This window comes from Hippoglossus stenolepis, chromosome 21 (genome assembly GCF_022539355.2).
Source record: "Hippoglossus stenolepis isolate QCI-W04-F060 chromosome 21, HSTE1.2, whole genome shotgun sequence".
NCBI classification, from domain to species: domain Eukaryota; kingdom Metazoa; phylum Chordata; class Actinopteri; order Pleuronectiformes; family Pleuronectidae; genus Hippoglossus; species Hippoglossus stenolepis.
Window position 1 is genome coordinate 1,723,038 of NC_061503.1, and position 21,308 is coordinate 1,744,345.

The 21,308-nt window shown below is 40.7% G+C and overlaps 1 protein-coding gene across 1 annotated transcript in view; it reads right to left on the bottom strand.

Annotated features, from left to right (window-relative positions):
• Positions 1-20,827, bottom strand: part of jmjd1cb (jumonji domain containing 1Cb) — a 110,376-nt gene extending 89,549 nt beyond the window's left edge. Inside the window, exon 1 of the mRNA XM_035145227.2 lies at positions 20,411-20,827. Coding sequence (XP_035001118.2) covers positions 20,411-20,566 — 156 coding nt within the window. The 5' untranslated portion in view covers positions 20,567-20,827. The remainder of the gene's footprint in view (positions 1-20,410) is intronic.
• Positions 20,828-21,308: the final 481 nt, after the last annotated feature.

Below are 21,308 nucleotides of genomic sequence, written 5' to 3' on the forward strand. Positions count from 1 at the left end.
ATCTGTTAGTCTAAAGGCTGAAGACCATGCAGTCATTTTTACAGGAAGACTTCGGCTTGTTTCTCCATAAATGCTATAACTTTATTCAAAACAACAATTTATAGTTATTGAGCATTTTGTATCTGTTTAATGTTAACTGAAGAAAGCTAAACAGTTGTCTACCTTCGGTAACACAGATGGGATGAAATGAAGCGTGCCAGTGGTAGAGCAACAATACCTGACAAGCCTTTCAGTGATTGTGTTGACAGCTCTGCACTTCAGCTGTGAGCTGTCAGCTCATTCCTAATAGTCGCAGATTGAGACGCCCAACCACTGTTCTTAACTTCTTACTTTGTTGCTTACAACCTGTTTGACACAGGTCACATGGCACAGCTCTGCTCACTCTTACTTCATCTTTAACAACTGAAGCACATGTGAGCATTTTAGATGAGTCTCCAGCCAGAGAACACGTAGGTCAAAGACACAGTAATCAACAGAAACAATATGGATGATCTAAATACCTCAATGCTTCAGCACTTGTTATCATGTTACCGACATCCAAATCAGTGTTTAAATGCTGCGGGTTTTTTAACTACTGATTCATATGCATTATCCCAAAAAGCTCAAACAGCCCATGAAAACTGTTAACCTTTATTCATTATCTGCATCAACATGTTTAATCTTAGGGATAGTTTTGTGCATCACGGCTCTCATTTAACTTAACCAGCATGGACACTGAGACAGTGACAAGTGACAGGCAAGTTACAAATATGCTAACATGATGTGGAAAAAGTCAAGCATCCTATGCCAAAGGAAACTGGCATTCCACAAATCCACGAGTTAGGCAAACCCCCTGAAAACTGCAAGTGACAGCTGAGCCATTTTGTAAATAATAGTGGAAGATCTCCCAAAAAGCCATCTTGATATCTTTAAAATTACATTGTGATCTTTCTTCCCATGTGTACTGCTGAGAATATCCAGACTCAAACCAGTTTGTGGACACTATCGATTGGCATCATTCAAAACACAACGGGAGACAAATCGTCCAGATTACAATATAAGCTTGTCGGACTCAAAAGCAAAAGCTTCAGATTTCTTTCTACGATGGCTCCTGCTCGTGCGAACTGCATTCTAACAAAGTATAATGTTGAATTCTGAATTTCTGATTTCTCATCTCATTTAACATTCACAGGTATCTTTAACTTAAGGTTTGCAGTGATCCTTGGCAGTAATACTATATAGGAACAACAGTGCCGTTAAATTGAGATTTAACAGTTTTATTTCCTGCCCCTGTGTGTGTGAGTGTAAATTCTGCCTCGCTCTCAGACACAGAGAGACACGGCACAACTCCCTTGGTGAGATTCTTATGTAAATTGACATGTAAACACAATGTGCAATTTATCGAGGTCAGCAATATTATCAAGTTCATATTTAGAGATAGTATGATAAGTCAAAATAGTAATTATCGCGACAGGCCTACTCGGTGCTTGTTGTTATGCGCATTGTTAGATGTGCCCCTGCTGCTAAATGCATGTAGGGGAAACACTCCAGCCTGACAGTCATGAAAGAATTTCTCCATGTGGTAAAAAAACTGGAACCTTCAAACACACACACACACACACACACACAATCAATCAAACAAACAGTAAGGGGTTCTCCCCTGCAGCAGCCAGGTGGTTTACTCAGCACAGAGAATCATGTGGTGATAGCCGAATTTGCTCATTTGCTCTCTTCACTGGTAAATCCCTCTTCTTCAGTGTGTGTGTGTCCGCCCCCTAGCCCTCTCCATCTGTCCAGGTTCCTCATTCACATAACAAAAGTCAACAGTGACTCATGCTGCTCAGTGTCTTCAGCTGTTATTCAGGTTATAGATTGGGTTTGGGGTCAGTCTCTGCTACACACACAGATTGAGACGATTCATCATGGAGATTTTAAAGAACTATAATTAGAGATACAGTCTTATCAGTATCAAACTATTCCAAAGAACATGCACTTCTTACAATTATGATTCAAGCTGATGTTCAACTGATACACAAGTGAACTGTCTTGCACTGCTACACTTACCATCAACATAATAATGTTGATAAATGATATTATATAATGTCCAAACTCTTACAGTGATAGCTGATAAAGAAGTAGGTGAATAGGCTTGGAAAGCCCAGAGTGCCAAATGGCATGAGTTCAGCAGAAGTTATATCATGACTGATATCAATGTGTGTATGTGATTGTGTGTAACGCACAATCTTCCTGGTTGGCAATCAGTGGCCTTGCAAATCCTTTGGGCTTAACCACTACCTCTTTGCAAATGGACACAGATAAATTAAGTATACAAGAAAACCATTAAAGAACTTAAGTACCAACTGAGAGGATCCGTCAGTGTGTAAACTAGAGATTCTAGTTCTCCTTCTAGATCCTATCGTTGAGAAGACTGCACCTATTCACCGTGCCTTTCATTAAAAGTGAAAGGAGATGTGTCACAGTTGGCGTGCGCAAAGATTGTACCTACCTACAGCCAGCTTTTGTTCATTCACTTTAGGTTTATTAATGAAGTCAAAGTTAGTGGTGGTGATGCCTGGCACATATTGAAATGTGTGGCAGCCAGGGTTCTTGCAATATTTTTTAAGTTAAATTTAATACTTTTTAAGACCCTTTAAAGACCTAATCAAATGCAATTAATTGTTTGATAGAGAAGATCATTTATTTAAACCTATAACTAAGCTTAAAGATATCAGAATAAAAACGTTGTATAACTTCCTGACTAAAAAATAAGAGGACATTAGAAGAAATGTTTTACAAATAAATTGACTTTACACACACGGTGGGCAGTAGGGATAAACACAAGCTACCTACCAGAAGTGCCAAGGTAACGTTGGTGTCCCTCAGAGCGATCCAGCAGCACTTGTGAGCAAACTTTAGCATCTGATTTTTCAGTTGCCCATAAAAAACAGTCACATTTTATTCTGTCTGCTTATGCAAACACACTTATAATAATGTTAATAATCTACACTAGATTAGCGTGATGACGTTTCTCAATTCTGAAACACACAAGTATGCAGACACTTTGAAAATTCTCTCTCTCCATCTTGCTAAAGCTGTCTTAGAGACGTGAAATACTACAGAAAGGCGACACACTGTGCTCCACTGGCCTTAATGCATCTCTAACTGCGCTGCACTCTGCAACAGTGCCGATGTGCTTGAGCCTTGGTTTTCCTCTGTCTGTATCAGCCGCCATCCTCGAAACATATTGAGCATTTACAGAATTTCAGGTGCTCATTATTTTATTGTCAGCTGCTCCACACCTCAACATAGATAATTATCCTTCCAAACATCATGCAGCAGACTGCATAAAGCTTAATGTGATATTTTAGTGGGTGAAAATGTATGATTGTGACATTATTTTTTACTATAATATAAACAATTTAACAGGACACATAATAATGTACAGACAAACGAATTTGAATTTATATTACATTTGCTTGAGAAATAATAGTTAAGTAATATCCACAGGCTAACAAGCTAACAGGCTAACAAGCGTGTGCTCTCTGACTCTGCTACATGAATGAATCCAGGGAGCCTCAAAGCTCCCACACTGTGGTTTCAGCGTGTAGAGGAAGTGTGGAGGGCAGCAAGTCTGCACCAGAGCTACCATCAGCTACTGTGCAGTTGAGTCAAGTATACAGGTTTGTAGTACTGAACGGTCTCAGCAGCGAGCACATACTGCTACAGTGAGCCCTGCGGGGAAAATAAGATTCACTCTGTCACCACCGGCGATGCTGAAAGTAAGCTTAACTTCAGAAGGTGAGGAGGAGGTGGACGAAGGTGGAAGCTTTAGCCCGTGTCAGAATTTGAGTTTCCTGAATGAAGAAGGTATCAGTGTAAACTCCATTTGTATCAAACTTGTAAAAATGTCAGTAAAAAGATCAGTTCCCTCATGATCAGCAGTGCTCTGCCACTGGCCACAGTGTTGGGAGCTGTAAACTGCATTGTGAAGGCTTTATATTGGGCCCTGTTGTAGTTTCAGTGGGCCCTCAGGCCCCTCTGGTTGTCGGCACACTTCCCCTCATGCTTGGCTCCATTATTTGTCACCTGTGTGTACTATGTCAGATAGAAGCTTGTCAACTATAAAACGTTGTATAATTCTTATTGTTGTACATTAGGAGCCTGTCACACCGATGGAGATGAGGTGAAGACACATAGACTGAAAGACACCTACAAACAAACTGAGATACTGCAAGTAAGAGCAACATAATAGAAGTAGAGTTGTACACTCCGTCTTGTGTTTGTCTGTGTGAGTGTCTGTGCGCGTGCTTGCGTGCTTGTCTTTGGCAGCCTTACAGACATCTGCTGTGAAGGTCAAGTTTCAGTCTGTATTGAACCAATCAATGGAGCCAGCACTAGAACACCCCTCCCTGACTTCATCTGCTGCACTGACACACACTGAGACACACACACACATAGAAAGAAAGCATTCACGAAGCCAAGTATGATTACGCACAGATACAGACAGAAAGTTGTCACGCATGCACAAGCCTGGTTCAAACACACACACACACACACACACACACACACACACACACACACACACACACACACACACACACACACACACACACACACACACACACACACACACACACACACACACACACACTAAACATGTGTACTCATACTTGGAAGCTGCAAGGAAAGCACAACACACAGTGACTGCCTGGCACATGTTGAGAGGGAACCTTGCCCTACATTCTCAAGGAACAATCTCATGTTACATGTGGTCTAGCAGGCCTTTGTCAAGGCTGCACAAAAGTCTCACAGGCTGGCATGTGCAGCCCTGCAGAGGCAACACATCACATTCAGCTGGACTGCACATACGGTTTTATTTAGTGGCCTTTGTGCTGGGCTTCTGTGTTCCACTCTTTGGTAAATAAGGGTTTTAGAAAGCCGTATTTATAGTTTGCTGCATCAAATAGGGTTTAAGACCGAGAGACAAACAAAAAAACAGTCTCCTTCTGGTTGGACTGAAAAAAAAATACAACCACAAATTTAAATAGTAGTTTACTTTTCCCACTGCATTAGATTTCACACAACATTTCAAGGTCTTAGAAAGATAAAACCATCTGGAAGTCGACAGGCTGATAGTCACCAAGTTTCACCAACTTGTTTGACAAAATACACCAAAAGAAGGGAATAAAAGCTAGTGGTGTGTTTGTTATGCTGCTTTTTTGCTTTAACAATGTAGTGTTGTAATGTCAATAGAAACTTTGGACTTCACACACCACTTCACCCACTATCTTCCACAGAACACACACACACACACACAAACACACTGTACTGCACATGTTCTACAATTTAATACAACAGGAGGTACAAAGTTTCTGCTGAGATTTGGACTTTTATAAAGTTAAAAAGTAACATTTCCAACATGACCAATACTGAACAACCAACCAGATTCTGAACAGGATCTCTAAAGTAACCTTCTCTGCCTAATGGTGGATAGATGGAAAAGTATGGTACAGCTTAATGTGAATGCAGCAACATACAGATGGACAGAGAGTTTGACTGTGTCCGGAATCAGTCACTAATCACTATATAGTGCACTATATAGTGAGTTTGCCATTTTTGTAGTAGTATAAAAACCTTAAGTGAAGTTTTTATACCCTATATAGTGCACTCATTGTTTCCCACAATGCATCGTGAAAAGTAGTGCACAACCGATGGTCACTAACCGAGCAACATCAAGCATTGGGCTCGCGTCGGAGCGACCAGACGAGCGAGGGCAGCAGGAACCACCCGACTTGTCACATAAATGTAAATAAAAGTAGAAGAGCGCATCACAGCACAAAGTGCGGTTAACAAGTTCATTTCTACATTTAAAGATGATCATTCAATGTTTTTTTTAAGTGTAATATAAACGTTTTCCTCTTTGCTCATCTTTACCCTATGAGATCACTATATAGTTCTCTATATACTGTAGTAGTCACTTTATAGTGACGTAGGGAATAGTGAGTGAGTGGGTGATTTCGGACACAGCCATGGATTACCAAAAAACATAATGCTTCCTGCCATGGCTGTTGCCGCCAACGAAAATAAGCACAAGCCACGAAGGACATTTCCCAGCCTCAGCTGTATGCACTTCTGAGGATGGAGCCCCTCATCATTACAGCATGTAAATAAAGCCTGTACAGTGCTTCTCTCCCCATTCACAAACCTTGTTACACTGCAGGACTCCACTACTACAGCCACTCCTCACTACACACACATGTGAGGGTATGACTGTTCCGAGCACAGAGACACACCCTGCACACATTTGTTTTATGGTGTGTTGTGTTGGACCTTTATTCCAGTCTCTTGTCTTTACTCAGTCTTTCACCAGCGCCTGACAAACAAGGCTAAGTGTGTGTTATTTGTGTGTGTGTGTGCATGCGTATTCATATAGAGATATGGCTTTTTCTTTCTAGCCTGACTGATCTACAGTGGGAAGCCAGAGAGTTGAGGTACTTCACTGTGGAGACTAGCAAGATGATGAGGTGACGGCTGTTTGAGGCAGAGAAGATAAGCCTGGCTGACTGGTTCTGTGACCGGCTTGTTGGACAAGCTGTGCAGCTTTGTGGCTGCCGCTGCTGAGTGACTGAATGATACATATAACAATAACAGTACTAATTGTGGCCCATCATGTAGCGTTATTAGGGCTAATAAGTAAATGGTAAATTGTCTGTATTTATACAGCTCTTTTCTAGTCTTGATGACTGCTCAAAGGGCTTTATATAACCCACTGTGCCAACTGCTGCTCAGAAACATAATGCCATGTTAAGGACAGGAGTTTGAAGCTTGTGAGTCCGGCATGTTTACATGCAGAGCAATGAATATTGTTTTACTTTTGCTCATCGTACAGTGATCTACGTGATAGGAACCTAATACATGCAACATTATGATGAAATGAGTGCTGCTTGTTGTTTAGGTCCTTCTGGGGAGCCTTCTTTCTCCCGAATCAGTCCACTTACAACAAAACACTGAAAACTCTCTGGTTGTATTTCAGTCTGGATTTGCAGGACCAGACACTTTTTAAGTCAATGACACAAACACCCACATTTAGGATCTTGTCAGTCACAGCATATTGTTCCCTGCTTCATTCTGCTCCTATCACATGACCCTACCAGAGGTGAATGAAACATGGATGATGAAATACAAGCATTGCTGACCCTGTTTTCGTTGCTAGCAGCTGTTTTCAAAATGCTACAACTGCCAACATGTACCGGAGGTGAGCCAAAGTAATCGGCAGCAACTCTGATAAGTGATTAGTCATTTCAGTCAGTCAATATGTAAAAAGGCCAAGCCCTCACTTATAGCATGTTGCTTTTTGCAGTTGCGTTTATATTTTTGCAAAGCGAATCGAAAGTTATCTGTCTTATCCAAACAACAGCTCAAAAGCCACTGTCACCTTTGGAATGTGATGGACATTATTTCACTATTTTGTTATATTTTATAGATTTAACAAATTATTCATTTAATCCAACAAAAGGATGAATGGAATATAATCATTAGTTACAGCCCACAGAATAGAGCAGCAGCACTGCAGAGGCACACCGCCTGGTCCTCAAGAGAGAAAGGGAGAGACGGGAAGACAGACAGTAAGAGAAATAGAGAGTGCTGACAAAGAGTGAATAGATTCTCTCCTCTCTCAGGTAACAAGAGTTAACTTGTTTAATTGCGGTTCACATTCCAGCCGAGACACGTCAAATACCGAGTCTGCTCACACCAGGGCTGAAGCAATATGAGTATTCAAAGCAAATATACACAGTAATATTCAGCAGTTCAAGTACGGTGCCGCAGCTTGATATCCCTTATGAGCATTATACTTTTCATTAAAGTGCACTGAGCCTGACTGATCACAAACATCTCAGCTGTAATTGTTATAATACTAGAAGAAGTATTATCTATTAAGATTTTAAATACTAAATATGCAATAATGCTGCTATTGTACAATTCTGTAACTCAAACCTCAAAAGATTTCACTCAACAAAGGTAAGCCTGCAAATAATGATTGTCCAATACAATTAACGAATGGTTATTATTAATCAACTAATAATGATTCAGCCGATAAATATCAAAAACAGAAACACCACAACCAATTCCCAACCTTCAGTCGTACAGGCTTTTGACTTTAAGACTGCATTTACATAAAATGGACCAATCATGACAAGCAAAGTTTTTCAATTGGCAACGATATTAATCTGAGAAATACAAAGAGAGGAGAGGAGAGGAGAGGAGGCTTAGCTGTATACCATCTGGAAAGAGTTACTGTAGCTAGCTCTTGAACAAAAGGAGGAATGGGGGAGACGGAGAAAGACTAAAATGGGTTCACATGGAGATTGTGATCCACTAATGTAGGAGAGTATTAGACAATGCAGCTGTCTGCATCGTTTATACACAGGTACAAAGTAATATGGGTCAAAGATTTAAAGGTAACCCACTGGAACCATCAAAGCTCAAACTTTCTATTTGCACTTGCACTTTATCCTGCATACACACTCTGATAGTGTTACTCAGGATGTGTACCAACGCTTTGAAATCCAATACATTGGTGGAGGCTGCAGAACCTAACTGCAGTTCCAACTGTTTTGTGTTATTGTAATTGATTATGATTATGTATGGACTGCATTTTCAAATCTGTTTTAGCTATACGGATTTGAATAAAACATGGCTTGGCAACGTTTTCTCTGGTGTACAGTGGTGATGGTAAGGTTACTGAACTGAGCTTAACTCACAAAGAGAGTGGCCAGGAGATCTGATTTCTCTGTTTGCTTTGCGTTGTGCACAGAAACCGTTTCTGTCCTACAGTGACTCCAGTCAGCAACCATTCCAGTTTCACTCTCACAAGCAGTGAAACCATTTCACTCTTATTTTTAATTTCCACCTGATATAACTGCACACTTTTCTACTCTACATAGTGATGTGCTGCTCCACTCTGAGGCAAACCCCCTCTCTGATATCATTATATTCCCGATATAACGGTGGGAATATCATGCAGCTAATATCAAGTTAAATTTAAGACACCTTTTAAATCCTTACGAAACTAAATCTATGACCAACTTGGACCTGCGTGCAAACATGTGAGTGATTTCAGAGTCTGCGAATACATGTCTCTCTTATTTGACGTGTATGATTGGTGTTTTGTCACAGTGCCTCTGTTTTCAGTGAAGCCATATGCCACAATCTTGTCCAGAGATCTGTTGCTGCTTGCCCTGGTGTTAGTGTTTGAGGTGAGTGGAGGTGTGGTGGAGACATGGGCAGAGCACAACTGGGAAATACCTGGCCTCTGACATGGTAGTTTAGTGTTTCCACCTCTGCAAGTGGGATTCCACTGCCATGATTCCCCTCATGCAGTGTCTGAAACAATTCCTACACAAAGTAGTGTTTTATTTTCAATGTTTTCCATCTTTCATTAGTCCAGACATGTAACTAAACCCTGGCAGAGACGAGATCATTGTCATGTTTTAAAACTATGTGTTCCTAGGAGGGGCCATATCGCCCGTATTATGTCTGGACTGGTCCCTACAGAGGTGGCTGCTGGGAAGCGCGGGTTTCATTTTGTGCTTGTGATTATAGAACATATATACAAATAAAATTTGATTGATTGATTGAGAACACACAAACCCCTGTGACGTAATTATCTTTTCTGTTTGCTTATATCCAACATAATAAATAGTTATATTCCAATCTCACTTTTTTCAGGCACAAAGTCACAGAGCACCCCTGGACATATGGAGGGAAGTTAGGTCACAAATATGTTGCACATGATCAACAAAGGATAATAAGATTTACAAATGTGTGCAACAATTTGTGCGTAATTTTGGGTACTCGCAAATACGGGTTCCTGAATAAATACGAATATTTTACAAACATCAGAGCTGATCATGTTTGCAAGAAAAGCTTCCTGTGTAAACAAATGTGTTCTTGAAAGGAGGAGGCCTTATGATGATAATTCAGCTCTTGGGCACTTAAGCAATCAGAATCTGACTGCAGTGACATCAATTGTGGTGAAGACAAACTCCCATGTTAATTAACAACATCAACAACTTAGTCTTTTTCTACTGTTTTGATAATAAAAGATCCCTTGTGGCAAAAAATAACATATTGTGCGTTAAAGACTAAAGACTATTTTCTAATTGATGAATTTAGTCTGGTGGAACCTTAATTTCTGTTCCCCCCAAGTGGCAGGTTCTGTGGCATTCTATAGATAGTGTTCAACTTTACACTTTTCTCTGCAATCAGACAAACAGTGCGTCATTTGTATGCTTTTTTCTGTCTGGAGTTCTGCTGTGTTGTCTGGCTCTGTGCTGTTGTATTGTGCCATAATCCAGTGCTGAAGGAGTTAAATTCTGTGCAGTGGGTGAACTCAAAGGAACTGGCGTTCACGTGGCTAAGCCGCTGTTGCTATGGGAGAGAGGCCAGACAGAGGAGAAAGAGACCCCTCTCTCTCAGTCTCTCTTGCATTCCCATTTTCTCTCTCTCTTGTTCTCTTTCCCTTATCCTCTGCTCTCTTGTTCTCTCTCTACCAGAGAACCTGGTTGGCTAGAAAACCAAACGACTAATTAGAGTCCACTCTCTTTCTCTCTCTCTTTCTCTCCTTCTCTCCTTCTCTTCATTTTTCAAATAGCTTTCACTCTCTCTTTCGCTTCAGCTGTCTGGAACATCGCTCTCTCTCTCTCCACTCTTCATCTGCACACCTCACCATCGGTCTGTCCCTCTCTCCATTCTTCACTCTCCCTCTCCTCCCCCGCTCTCCATTTTTCACCCCCTACCCCCCCCTCTGATATCAGAAAGCTAGCCAGTTCGTCATGCACCAGCAGCACAAGGCCAGGCTGAACATGCCAGTGTGATTTAAAGAACATAACAGCAACCATCCAATCTCTGCCAGCTCTTTTTCCACTGACAGTCTATTAGAAGTCTACTGAAAGTCTTTTTTATTATTATTTTCATTAACCAAGACTTAGTTACTAGTACTGAAACTAACGATTATAGGATTACATGTAGGGTCATAAATGGCAGAGAGAAGCAGTTGATACATGTGAGAAGGATGAACCAGCAAACGTCTGAAGTTTTAGACAAAAAAGTATTTGCTGTCCAAACAGCTGCATGTTTTTTTTTTAATAGCAATAATAATATATTATGAATAACCTAACAATAATTTTCAAGGCGAGCAATAAAAGATCTCGGTCTCAAAATAATGAAATATTTGTGATAATTTTCAGCCAAATCAAACACTTACTTCACTGCAAAAAAAGACAAATAACGATATGGTTTACTTGAATAAAGTGTGAAGCCAACTTAATCATTTTATTTCTGGAACTTTATGAGGGCAGCATGGTTATGTTTACTACACCTGGGGATACACACAATCCAGTTAAAGTCGGATGACTGTGAAAGCTCCCACTAGGACAGGTCATGGAGAGATCAGGAGCATGTAAATATAGTAAATGCACAGAGAAACAGAAACAGAAAAACAACTCAGAAGGACACAGACTGTACAAAAGCACGTGGGGTTTCATGATCAAATACTCTAAATGTCTGTCTGCAGTCTGTAGTAGTAGTAACACAAGCCACTGCCCTGAGGACACTGGCACAGTATGTAATTTATATTAATTATGAGCTTCACTATCAGTTTTCAGTTTAGACTAGATTCAGCTGTGTTGTCATTGCACTTAATAACAGCTCGAAGAAAACAAGTGCGAGAAGCAGTGAAGTGCAAAGTAAAGTGTGTGTGTGTGTTTTGAGATATATAAATAACACTGAGGTGTTTATATGAATGAGCTAATATATAAACAAAAAGCTAAAGTATTAACAGTGTGAAGAAAGTGAAGCGAATACAATGAGATATAAAGAAGCTAGGGCAATTGTCAGAGGAAAAATATAGTGCAGGTGTAAGAACAGTATTACTATTATTCTTAGTAGATATACAGAATAAGCAGCAGGAATACAGTGTATACTGAAGGTCAGATATGCACTGTAAAGACAGCAGTATAGATATGAGTAAGCACAAGGACAAGATATATGGCCTATGGTATAAACAGTGATATGTATATGTATAGATATGCATTCGTATGTGGGAGTATACATAGTGTGGGACGTGGAGAAGCGGGGATGCAGTGCAGAAACAGATGGACCTTGTTTCTCCTCAAGAAGGAGGTGCTGGTGAGCCTTCATGACCAAGTGTGAAGGGTCCAATAGAGGTCCCTGAAGCGTGAAGCCTGAAACATGATCTACTGCTGATGAGGTTGTGTGTCACCTTTGCTCTTTCTGACAACCTCAATGATCAAACGGATTTCTTTCTGTCTGTGACTCGGAGAGAACAAACTCTTCCTGAGGATCAGGGATTCTGTTTGAAATGCAAGTTAAGAGACTAAAGCAGGCCTATTGTGATTCATCCTCAGGTTGTGTCCCACGTGCACAAAGCAACCATGTTAATGCTGTGTTTGGTTTATGAAAAGATTAAGTTAGGGTCAACTGGTGTCAGGGAGGCTGACAGACAGACACGTCATTGACAGGTATGACAACATTCCGTTGGACTTGCTTTCTCCTCCAGCAAGGTAGGAACAAGTGACAGTTACACATTCACCTCAGGGGGTGGACAGCGAGACGATTTACTGAGCCTGTGTCCCACCCCAGAAATAAACAGAATACAAACGGCAGCAGGTGACAGCTTGTCTTCGACTCAACAGAAAAGAGACAGCCAAACTAGATGGACACGCATGAGCCACAGTTGCTCGATTCATTTGGGAGATGTTCCAAACTGAACAAGCACAACCTCCTCATTACTGGCTACACCAAAATAGCTTCCCTCACATTCTTTGGTAAAACAGTCTAGTTAGAGGGCAGGGCCAGTATTCCCTGACAGCAGGGTTCGAAAATACACAGGACAGTTCTGGGTCCAAGAAATAATATGGACTGAAATGAGTCTTTCAGAAAAGTACATTGTTTAACATACTGTGTTGAACTCTCTTGGGACTTTCCCACAACAGCAGTCGTGATTTAGAAGAAGTACCAAACGTGTACATCATGTCTGAAAAGGCCAGTTTGTGTCAGAACCATATCATTTTTTATCAGCCACTTATTCGGAGCAGTTGTGAGCACGTGGGCTGTCTGATCGGGTGATGGATTTAACAGCAGTCAGACAGGCTGAGGTTCACTTATTCCATATTCAGGACACAGTCACAGTCTGTCTGGGCTGCCTTCTTACTTGGCGCTTTACTATAACCCCTCTGGATCTACTGTTGTGGATAACAACATAGATATTCATTGGAATGTCTCTTTATATTGTTTATTATTACATATCATTGTTAAACTAAGTTGTTTATATTTTATTATGCATATTTAACATCAGGCAAAGCCATCCAACTATTTAAATTGAATTAGCTTGACAACATCATCCCTGCAGGATGTAATTTCCCTCAACAAAAACCCTCACGACACCTGACTGAATGTATCACTTACTGCTTGGTCACTGGTCAGATAAATTTGTTCGGGGAAACAACATGATGATTGTTCTCAAACCATAGTCAAGATTTTACTGACTTATGAACTAAATTTATAGAAACACTTACTGACAGGTCAGTATGTGAGACGCTGGGTGGTAGGGGTGGGCCGAATCTCAAATGTACTGCTGTATTGCTGCTTAATCTACGTGGTAAAAAGCACTGGATCCATCCTCTGTCATGGATTTTGTGTATCCCAAAGAGGATGTGCATGGAGCAAACAATGGTTATCTGCAAAAGGTCTAGCAAAGTCACTTTCTCTGGGAGAAATTTGATTCAGAATTCAAAATGCCACCCACTCCTTAACAAAGAGTGTCTCTCATCTCTCTCTGATGCATACAATAACACCAGTATGAGATTTCTAATCCTTGCAACATGTCAGTTTGTCAGAAGCTGCTGAGGTGACAATATTTCATCATAAAGGAAATCCTATAGTTTTGGTAAAATATTTTGTGAACGCCTGGACCACTGCCTCAGTGGATCACAAACTAGGTTTTTATGTATTTTTAGAGTTCCAGAGATGGGGACTCTCTCCCTTCCATGATGAATATACACAAGACTAGAGACTAGAATTGTCATACTGGTTTGAATATATATGGTTTATAGTGATATAGCCTGAAAATATTGCTATTTTATTTATAGGCAATACCATCCTGCCCCACTGGACTAAACTTTATTCTTTAGTGCTTCATTATTCCAACTTACAAACAGTTTTGCCAAGTGAAAACAGAGGTCACTAGAAGAACTAAGATAGTAAGACAGTTAAACTGCTTTTTCTTCAGAGTTGCCATTAAGTTGGGTTCTGTGTGTACTTATTGTGTACATAAATTGAAATTGCTCTGTGACATGGCATGACAGGGAATTAACTATAGCACATTGTGTACTGACCTGGGATCTACTTAGTGGTACATGTGATAGGTTTCTAACCAGTGGATGGTGCATGGCAAAGTGGTTCTTACCAAGTTCCACGTGTGTTCTTTTGTCAGTTTTTTAAAAATAGACACAATGTCTAAACAGACAGTGTATTCTTGGTGCTATATGTTTCTAACATACAAATTCCAACACACCATAGCGATGACAATAGCAATAGTGTAGCACATTATACGAGGAAACCACAGCAGCTGTTGAGTAGTAGATCCTAATGTATTCCCAGGGTTATCTGCGAAGCCTGCAAGCCTATAGGAAGCTTTATGGCTGCCATATGTAGCGCTGTGATGTAGTGGGGCTTTAGTGCAGTGTGTGTGCGTGTGTGTTGAGTAGATGGGGGAAGGGTACGTGCAGCCAGAAATCCAGCCAGCCCATCCTGGCTTCAGATTACATTTTGTTTCCTTAGGCACCAGAAAACAAACCACTAACACTCGGTGTATCCAGTTGCCCAACACCACATACACTGGAAGTCCAGTGTTTCCCCTATATGATTGCCATGTCAGCCCACCCCCCCAAATAGCTCCCCCAAAGAAACCAAAGGAAAAGAAAAAGAAAAAAGGGAGAGAAAAAAAAATCTTTATGTGCTTTATCTAATTTATGTGTTCATTTCAGCTCAGTGTGAGACTCATTTACAGTTACATTTGTCTCTCTCTGCTTCCCTGTGCGTGTCTTAGCCCCCACACACACAGACATAGAGCAGAGCAGAGGACAGACAGGTTGACAACTCCTTATGTTGAGTGCAATAAAAGCTTTCAAGTCTTAGAAATCGCTCTGAAACCAAAGATGGACGCTTGAAAGTCAAGCTAAAGTCAGACTAAAGTCAGGCTAAAGTCAGGCGTTGACCCACCTTGGCTGTCAGAGAAGACAAACAGTCCTCATGACGCCACAAGATCAATGATAGGTGAAGAAAAATGAATATATAACAAATAAAATTGAAAATAAATAAATAAACAGGAAGAGAAGCTGACACCTATAGTTCCCACATTGCCTCCCCCAAAGCAGTCAACCTACGTTATGTCAGCGTGTGCATGTCACCCTGATAAAGACTAATGATATATAGTAACCATTTAGCAGACTAAGTAGACTCAGAAAAGACTTGCTAGCCTGGCAATATTACGGTTACAAACAACCCATAATGCAAGTAGACACACAGGTACTCGCTCCATCCAAAATGATTATCAGTTGTAGTGAAGGAACACGTGTGATTTAATTGTGAAATCAAGTCTTATATAGAAACCTCTGTATGCTGTATATTAGTATTAGTTTATTCGTTTACAGCTGAGATCAGAATTACAATATTATTAAAGGACATTTTCTGTTATATCTATTATACAACATGCCAAGTGTATACAAGAATCACTTCAACATAATCAAACTGATGTACAAATCCAATGAGCTGAATTCCTTACTTCTTTTTTATTAACTATTAGTTACATGTTCCATTCCTTCAGTACATTTTAAATTACAAAAAATGTGGCAGGCTGCTAATATGACAATATGATACTGCAATAGATATAATGGCATTCGTAACAGCATTCATAATAGTTAGTTAATAATCAAAGTCCAACTGGAACAAAGTACAACAGGAACAATAGCAAGTATAGTCAAATTCATGTGATGGTATTGTATATATCTTTGCAAACATTACTGTAGCATTGACCTTACGAGGGTAAAGCTACTCCCCAGGTCATGTTTACTCTCCATTTCTCTAGTGTACGTTTGAACTAGAAACAATGCTGCTATTCACAACCCAACACACACTCGCACACAGCTTAGAAATGTTTCTAATGTGGCTAAATTGCAGCACTGCAACAACCATGCAGAGACTCTGTATGTGGAAGGTTCTTCCCAGGTCACAGCCTGTCATTTTCTGCTGATTAGCCACATGGAGATGAACTTCAGGCCACAGCCCTAAAAACAAACTAACAGCACTGCTACTGTACACGCACACGCAGACACATTGGACTGTAATGGAAAACAAAGAATCCTATAGGCAATGACCTGGTTGCCCTGCTCTTTCCATCCATTGTGAATCCAGTCCAGATGAGTGTGGCGGTTTTATGCCTGATATGCCAGCGTGGGGTTCTGCTGCTGAGCTTTTACTTTTTCTTTCAGCTTGTCCCTCTAGTTCCCTCAAAAACTCTATGTCTGGAGATTAGAAAGGTGTTAAAATGCTCTGTATTTCACTCTGCATATCACAGATTATCCGTACTCCATTTTAATTTGAACTCTCGCTGCCATTTTTCAGTTTTAAGATTCTATTTCTGCATCAACAAAACTGGGTTCCCTGGAAAATGATTTACATCGTCATCAATAGACAAGTGTCTCTTAAAACTTTAACATGTTCTTGAACCTTTTTTTAAGTATTGTCAGGTTTACTGACTGAAGAGGATTCAGCCAATACAACCTCAAATGGATAGTGAGCAGCTGCATGACCACTATAAATGTTATTGGTAATATTTACCTCTGATATACAGTAAATAAAACTGGACTGACTCCCACCCTGTACACAAACAAATAAGTGGCATAGAGATATGAAAATAAAACCCAAGACTGTGCCAAACTGTTTCATCATATCAGTTAGCTCATATGACATTTTCTAATTGGCTATGAGGTCATTGCATAATGCGGACTAAGGCTATGAAGCTGTGCATGTCTGTTATGGCCAACAATAAACAGAAAGAATGTCCCAAAAGAATAAACTACATGTGCGCTAACAATTAAAATGCAGCCTACAGTTACTACTTCTATATTACCATTAGTCCATTGCTATTACAGCTATCATATATCCTTTATACAGACTTTGCTCTAAACCAATTCAGCAAAATATATCAGTAATTCTAAAATTGGTTGTCCTCATTTTCATTTTTTAGTCCGCGTTAGCTCTGAGCCAGCCGAACTGGTCTAATCGCCTGCTAGACCAGATGCCACCCTAACCACAAAAACACCATTAAAGAAATATATACAATTACAGTTATGATAATGATAACAATAATTACAATCAGTATTAGCAACAGCAACACGCAATCATTTTAAAAGATGCCTGTCAGGCACAGTTATCACAGTTTCACTTTAGAAAGTTGCAAGGAAATTCTATTCTACCTACTCAAATATTATCCTGTCATAGGTGTTATAACACATGATTACACCAGTGGAGGTATTACTACACTGACTCATTAGGTAACATATCATTACATATCAACATATCATTACATATCATTACTGAACTAGTACAAATACGAGTACTAACTTTTTATTACTGCACAAAGATAATAAGATCCCATCATGAGAAGTGACTATGTTAAAAGTGTAGAAGCAGAGTATTTATTTCCATTTTGGTAAGTGATAATACATCAATGCTGTATTTTCAATTCTGCTGTGTAGGATAATGAAATGTAAGTTAGCTCTGTGTTACATCATGAATGCAAAAATCAACATTCACATGTGCAGTCTTATGAAACAAGAACGTTTTACACTTTAACATCAACACAAAATATACTAGATCGGGGCTGCAACTAATGATGACATACATATTTTGTATCTGTAAACTATTTCACTTTCTTTGACATCTTCAAATTGCTTTTCTTTTCATACCATACCCCATAAACATGTAGTTCACTATAATTTAAGACAAGCAGAAGCAGTAAATCCCTACATTTTACAGCTGGAACCATTAAATTACCACGATAATGTGGAAATCCAGTTCTTTTGATTTACAAAGCAATTAATTTCACTGCTTCAGCTCGACATTACAGATATTAGCTGTTTTAGAACAGTGTCCTGAGCTGACTGCATACATCCAAGAAAAGATGTGTCACTTAAGAAGCTACCAACTAGAGCAATGGTTTAATCTGGTGATTTTAGGCATTAGGTGACTGGTAATTTTAGATTCACCTCTATAATCAGCATGAAGTCAAACTCGACTTGTGTAAACTGCATTATTCTTTCACTAAGATTCATAGCTAAGAACCAATAAGCCTTGTTGAGCCATGGTGAGCCTGGTATACCCCTGTACTACTGGCCTATCTGACCAGACACTTGACAGAGACCTGACAGCTTGGCTTGACACACTTCTTCCAATCTAATCTCCAATCCCTCTCGCCTGCATTCACTCAGCTAGTTAAGACCCTTGCTAATGAGACTGTGCCCCACTGTATGGAATTAAACCAGAGCATTACTCATTGCCTGAATTATAATCACACGAAAGGACCATTTCTAAAAGGGAATTAAGAAGCTGTGAGCATGTTTGTTGTGTGATACAAACAAGCAAACTGTGCAGATGAGGGAACATGCAATTACACATATGAGAGCTGTTTAGCTACATGACACTGGAATTGATCCATGGAATTATGCCACCACATAATTCCTGTCAAAAACAGAGACAACTTGATGTAAATTCATGTCTAAAAGGGGGAATACACAGAAAGCTATGATCCTGCGACACTGTCTAATCTCAGTGTCGAAAAGATCACAAGTGGTCAACGACATGTGAGAGGGACCTCTGACATGTATGCTGGTCGGATTTTATGCCATGACATACAAGTGATGAACGCAGAAGAGCTGAACTCCCACAGATGTCTCTCAAATTAAGTCATACGCAAAGAATTGCCCGACCAGAGACCTATGACAATTAGATGATAATGTGTACTGAGAGATTTCGTATCTGATGACTCAGAGAATGGCACATATGTACAGAGACAACACTCTCAATAATCAAATCACAACCGAGCTTGGGTTTGGCCAGTTATCTGCATAGGCAGATAGGAGGATTCAGTGAACAAAAGAAACCGGGGAACAGGCACACTGTACACTGACACAGTAGTGTATTGGACAGCCAAGGGCTTGTCAGGGCAAATATTCTATTGTGTGCAGGTTTCTGCGCATTAACCTGTTGTGGAAAATACCTCCTTTTCTAAAGAATGTGGGAAACAGGCAGATACACTGCCATGGTTTTCATCCATCACTGTCCTAGTGACTGCAATGAGAAGCACAATAATTGCACACCGGGCTGGAAATAGATGTGCTCCTGGAAGCCCTGGAAGTGACAACACTGTGAGTTGTCTTGAAATCGCAGACAACATTTGATATGACGATCGACTGGCCATTGTTCAGCCCGCAGCAAGCCAGTTTTATGTTTTTACAAGTCCTTGCATTCCTGCGTCCTTGTCCGAGACGGAGGGCTGGCTGTCCGCCTAAACCACGGGCAGACGGGGCTTTATGGTCGATCACCGCGCACACATAACGCAGATTGTGACCAATAACCACGAGGCAACAGGGATCAGTTCAATGTAAAGGCTGTAATGCGGAGTAAACCTAGGAAGCCAACCTTACCTCCGTCAGCTGATTTGCAGTATACAGCAGATTAAAGAATTTAGCTGCTCGGGACTCAAATTCCTACACACGCTTTGACAAATGCGGCTTCGCTCCGGCGACAACACACAGCGAGTCCAGAGCCCAGATGTCTGTCATCTGCGACACGATCACTGAGAAATGAGCGCTTTACCTGATCTATTATAGATTGAAGACACGGTGTACCTACATGGAGCCATTGTGTTTCTGCGTTCTTCTTATACGCGACAACACGGAGGTCTGCCCCCGCCTCAGTAAATGACTGATGAGGGAGATAGGTTTGTGGATCTGGGTGTAAATAAGTAGTGTACTGTCTGGACCCGAGCCGTTGGCTTTCCATAACCCCCTGCTGGTGGTCTGCCTCCCATTAACTTGCCTAAGTGGTCAAATAGCTGCTCGAACTTGTACACTCCACGGAATCTGGAGATTTGGTGAAACTGTGAAAAATACAAGCGGTGTACACGTTGGTCCAAGGAGCCATAATAACTAAGACAAAGCCACACAATAATTTCCGCCTGGTAAGCCTCCAACATTGCCTCGCTGGCTAGCCACCAACCACAGAGATTTTCCCATTCGCTTTGCATGTAACAGAGTCAAGCGGCGGACGGAGTCGGCGCTTTCCTTACCGTCAGGTCGGGATTGTCGCTGTCACGATGGTTGACGGCTCGTATGACCCCGGACCTCCACGGCCACCGGCCGATGTCGCCGATTTCAGGCGGGTCGTCCCCGCTGACACAGAGGAACCGCTTCCCGACCAGCTCCGGGCGAGCCTCGACTGCCATGGCCCTTCGCTGGTCCGAATCCCCCCTCGAAAAAACTTCCCGACAACGACGCCCTTACAGCCCTGTCATTTACGACATTAACCCAGCTCGGAAGACTCCAGCGGTAGAAAGAAAAATGTAAAAGGTGAAGTTGTTTGTTGCTAAAAGCTGAAAAACCGACCCGGGGGATTTAAATGTGTAGCAGTCTCCACCCGCTCGAGCGTCAGTCTCTTTTCTCTCAGCTTGAAAAAAACCGTGGAACACTGGACCGCATCACAGCCGCCATCCACGCTCGTGTTTCTCCGCTGGATCCCATGGTATTCACAGGGACGCGGCACCACTGTGTCCCTCCGCCATATTGAACACCGTCGGAACTATTTTCGCAAAACATTGACTTCAACTGCTCTTTCCAGGAGAACTGACTGTCACAGCAAGTGTTGGCGATCACACCTGTAATATGTAGTACTACAGCCACTATTACGCATAAATATAAAAATAATCATAATAATCATAATAATAAAAATAATATTAATAGAAGAAGAAGAAGAAGAAGAAGAAGAAGAAGAAGAAGAAGAAGAAGAAGAAGAAGAATTATTATTATTATTATTATTATTATTATTATATAAATTAGTCATTTACATAATAATTACCATTGTAATCAAGGTGGGATTACAAACCTGGCAAAATGAGTAACTGCCCAAAGATTTATTCAATTTTATATAGGTCTGCAAAATATAACCACACACACACACATGTACGTATG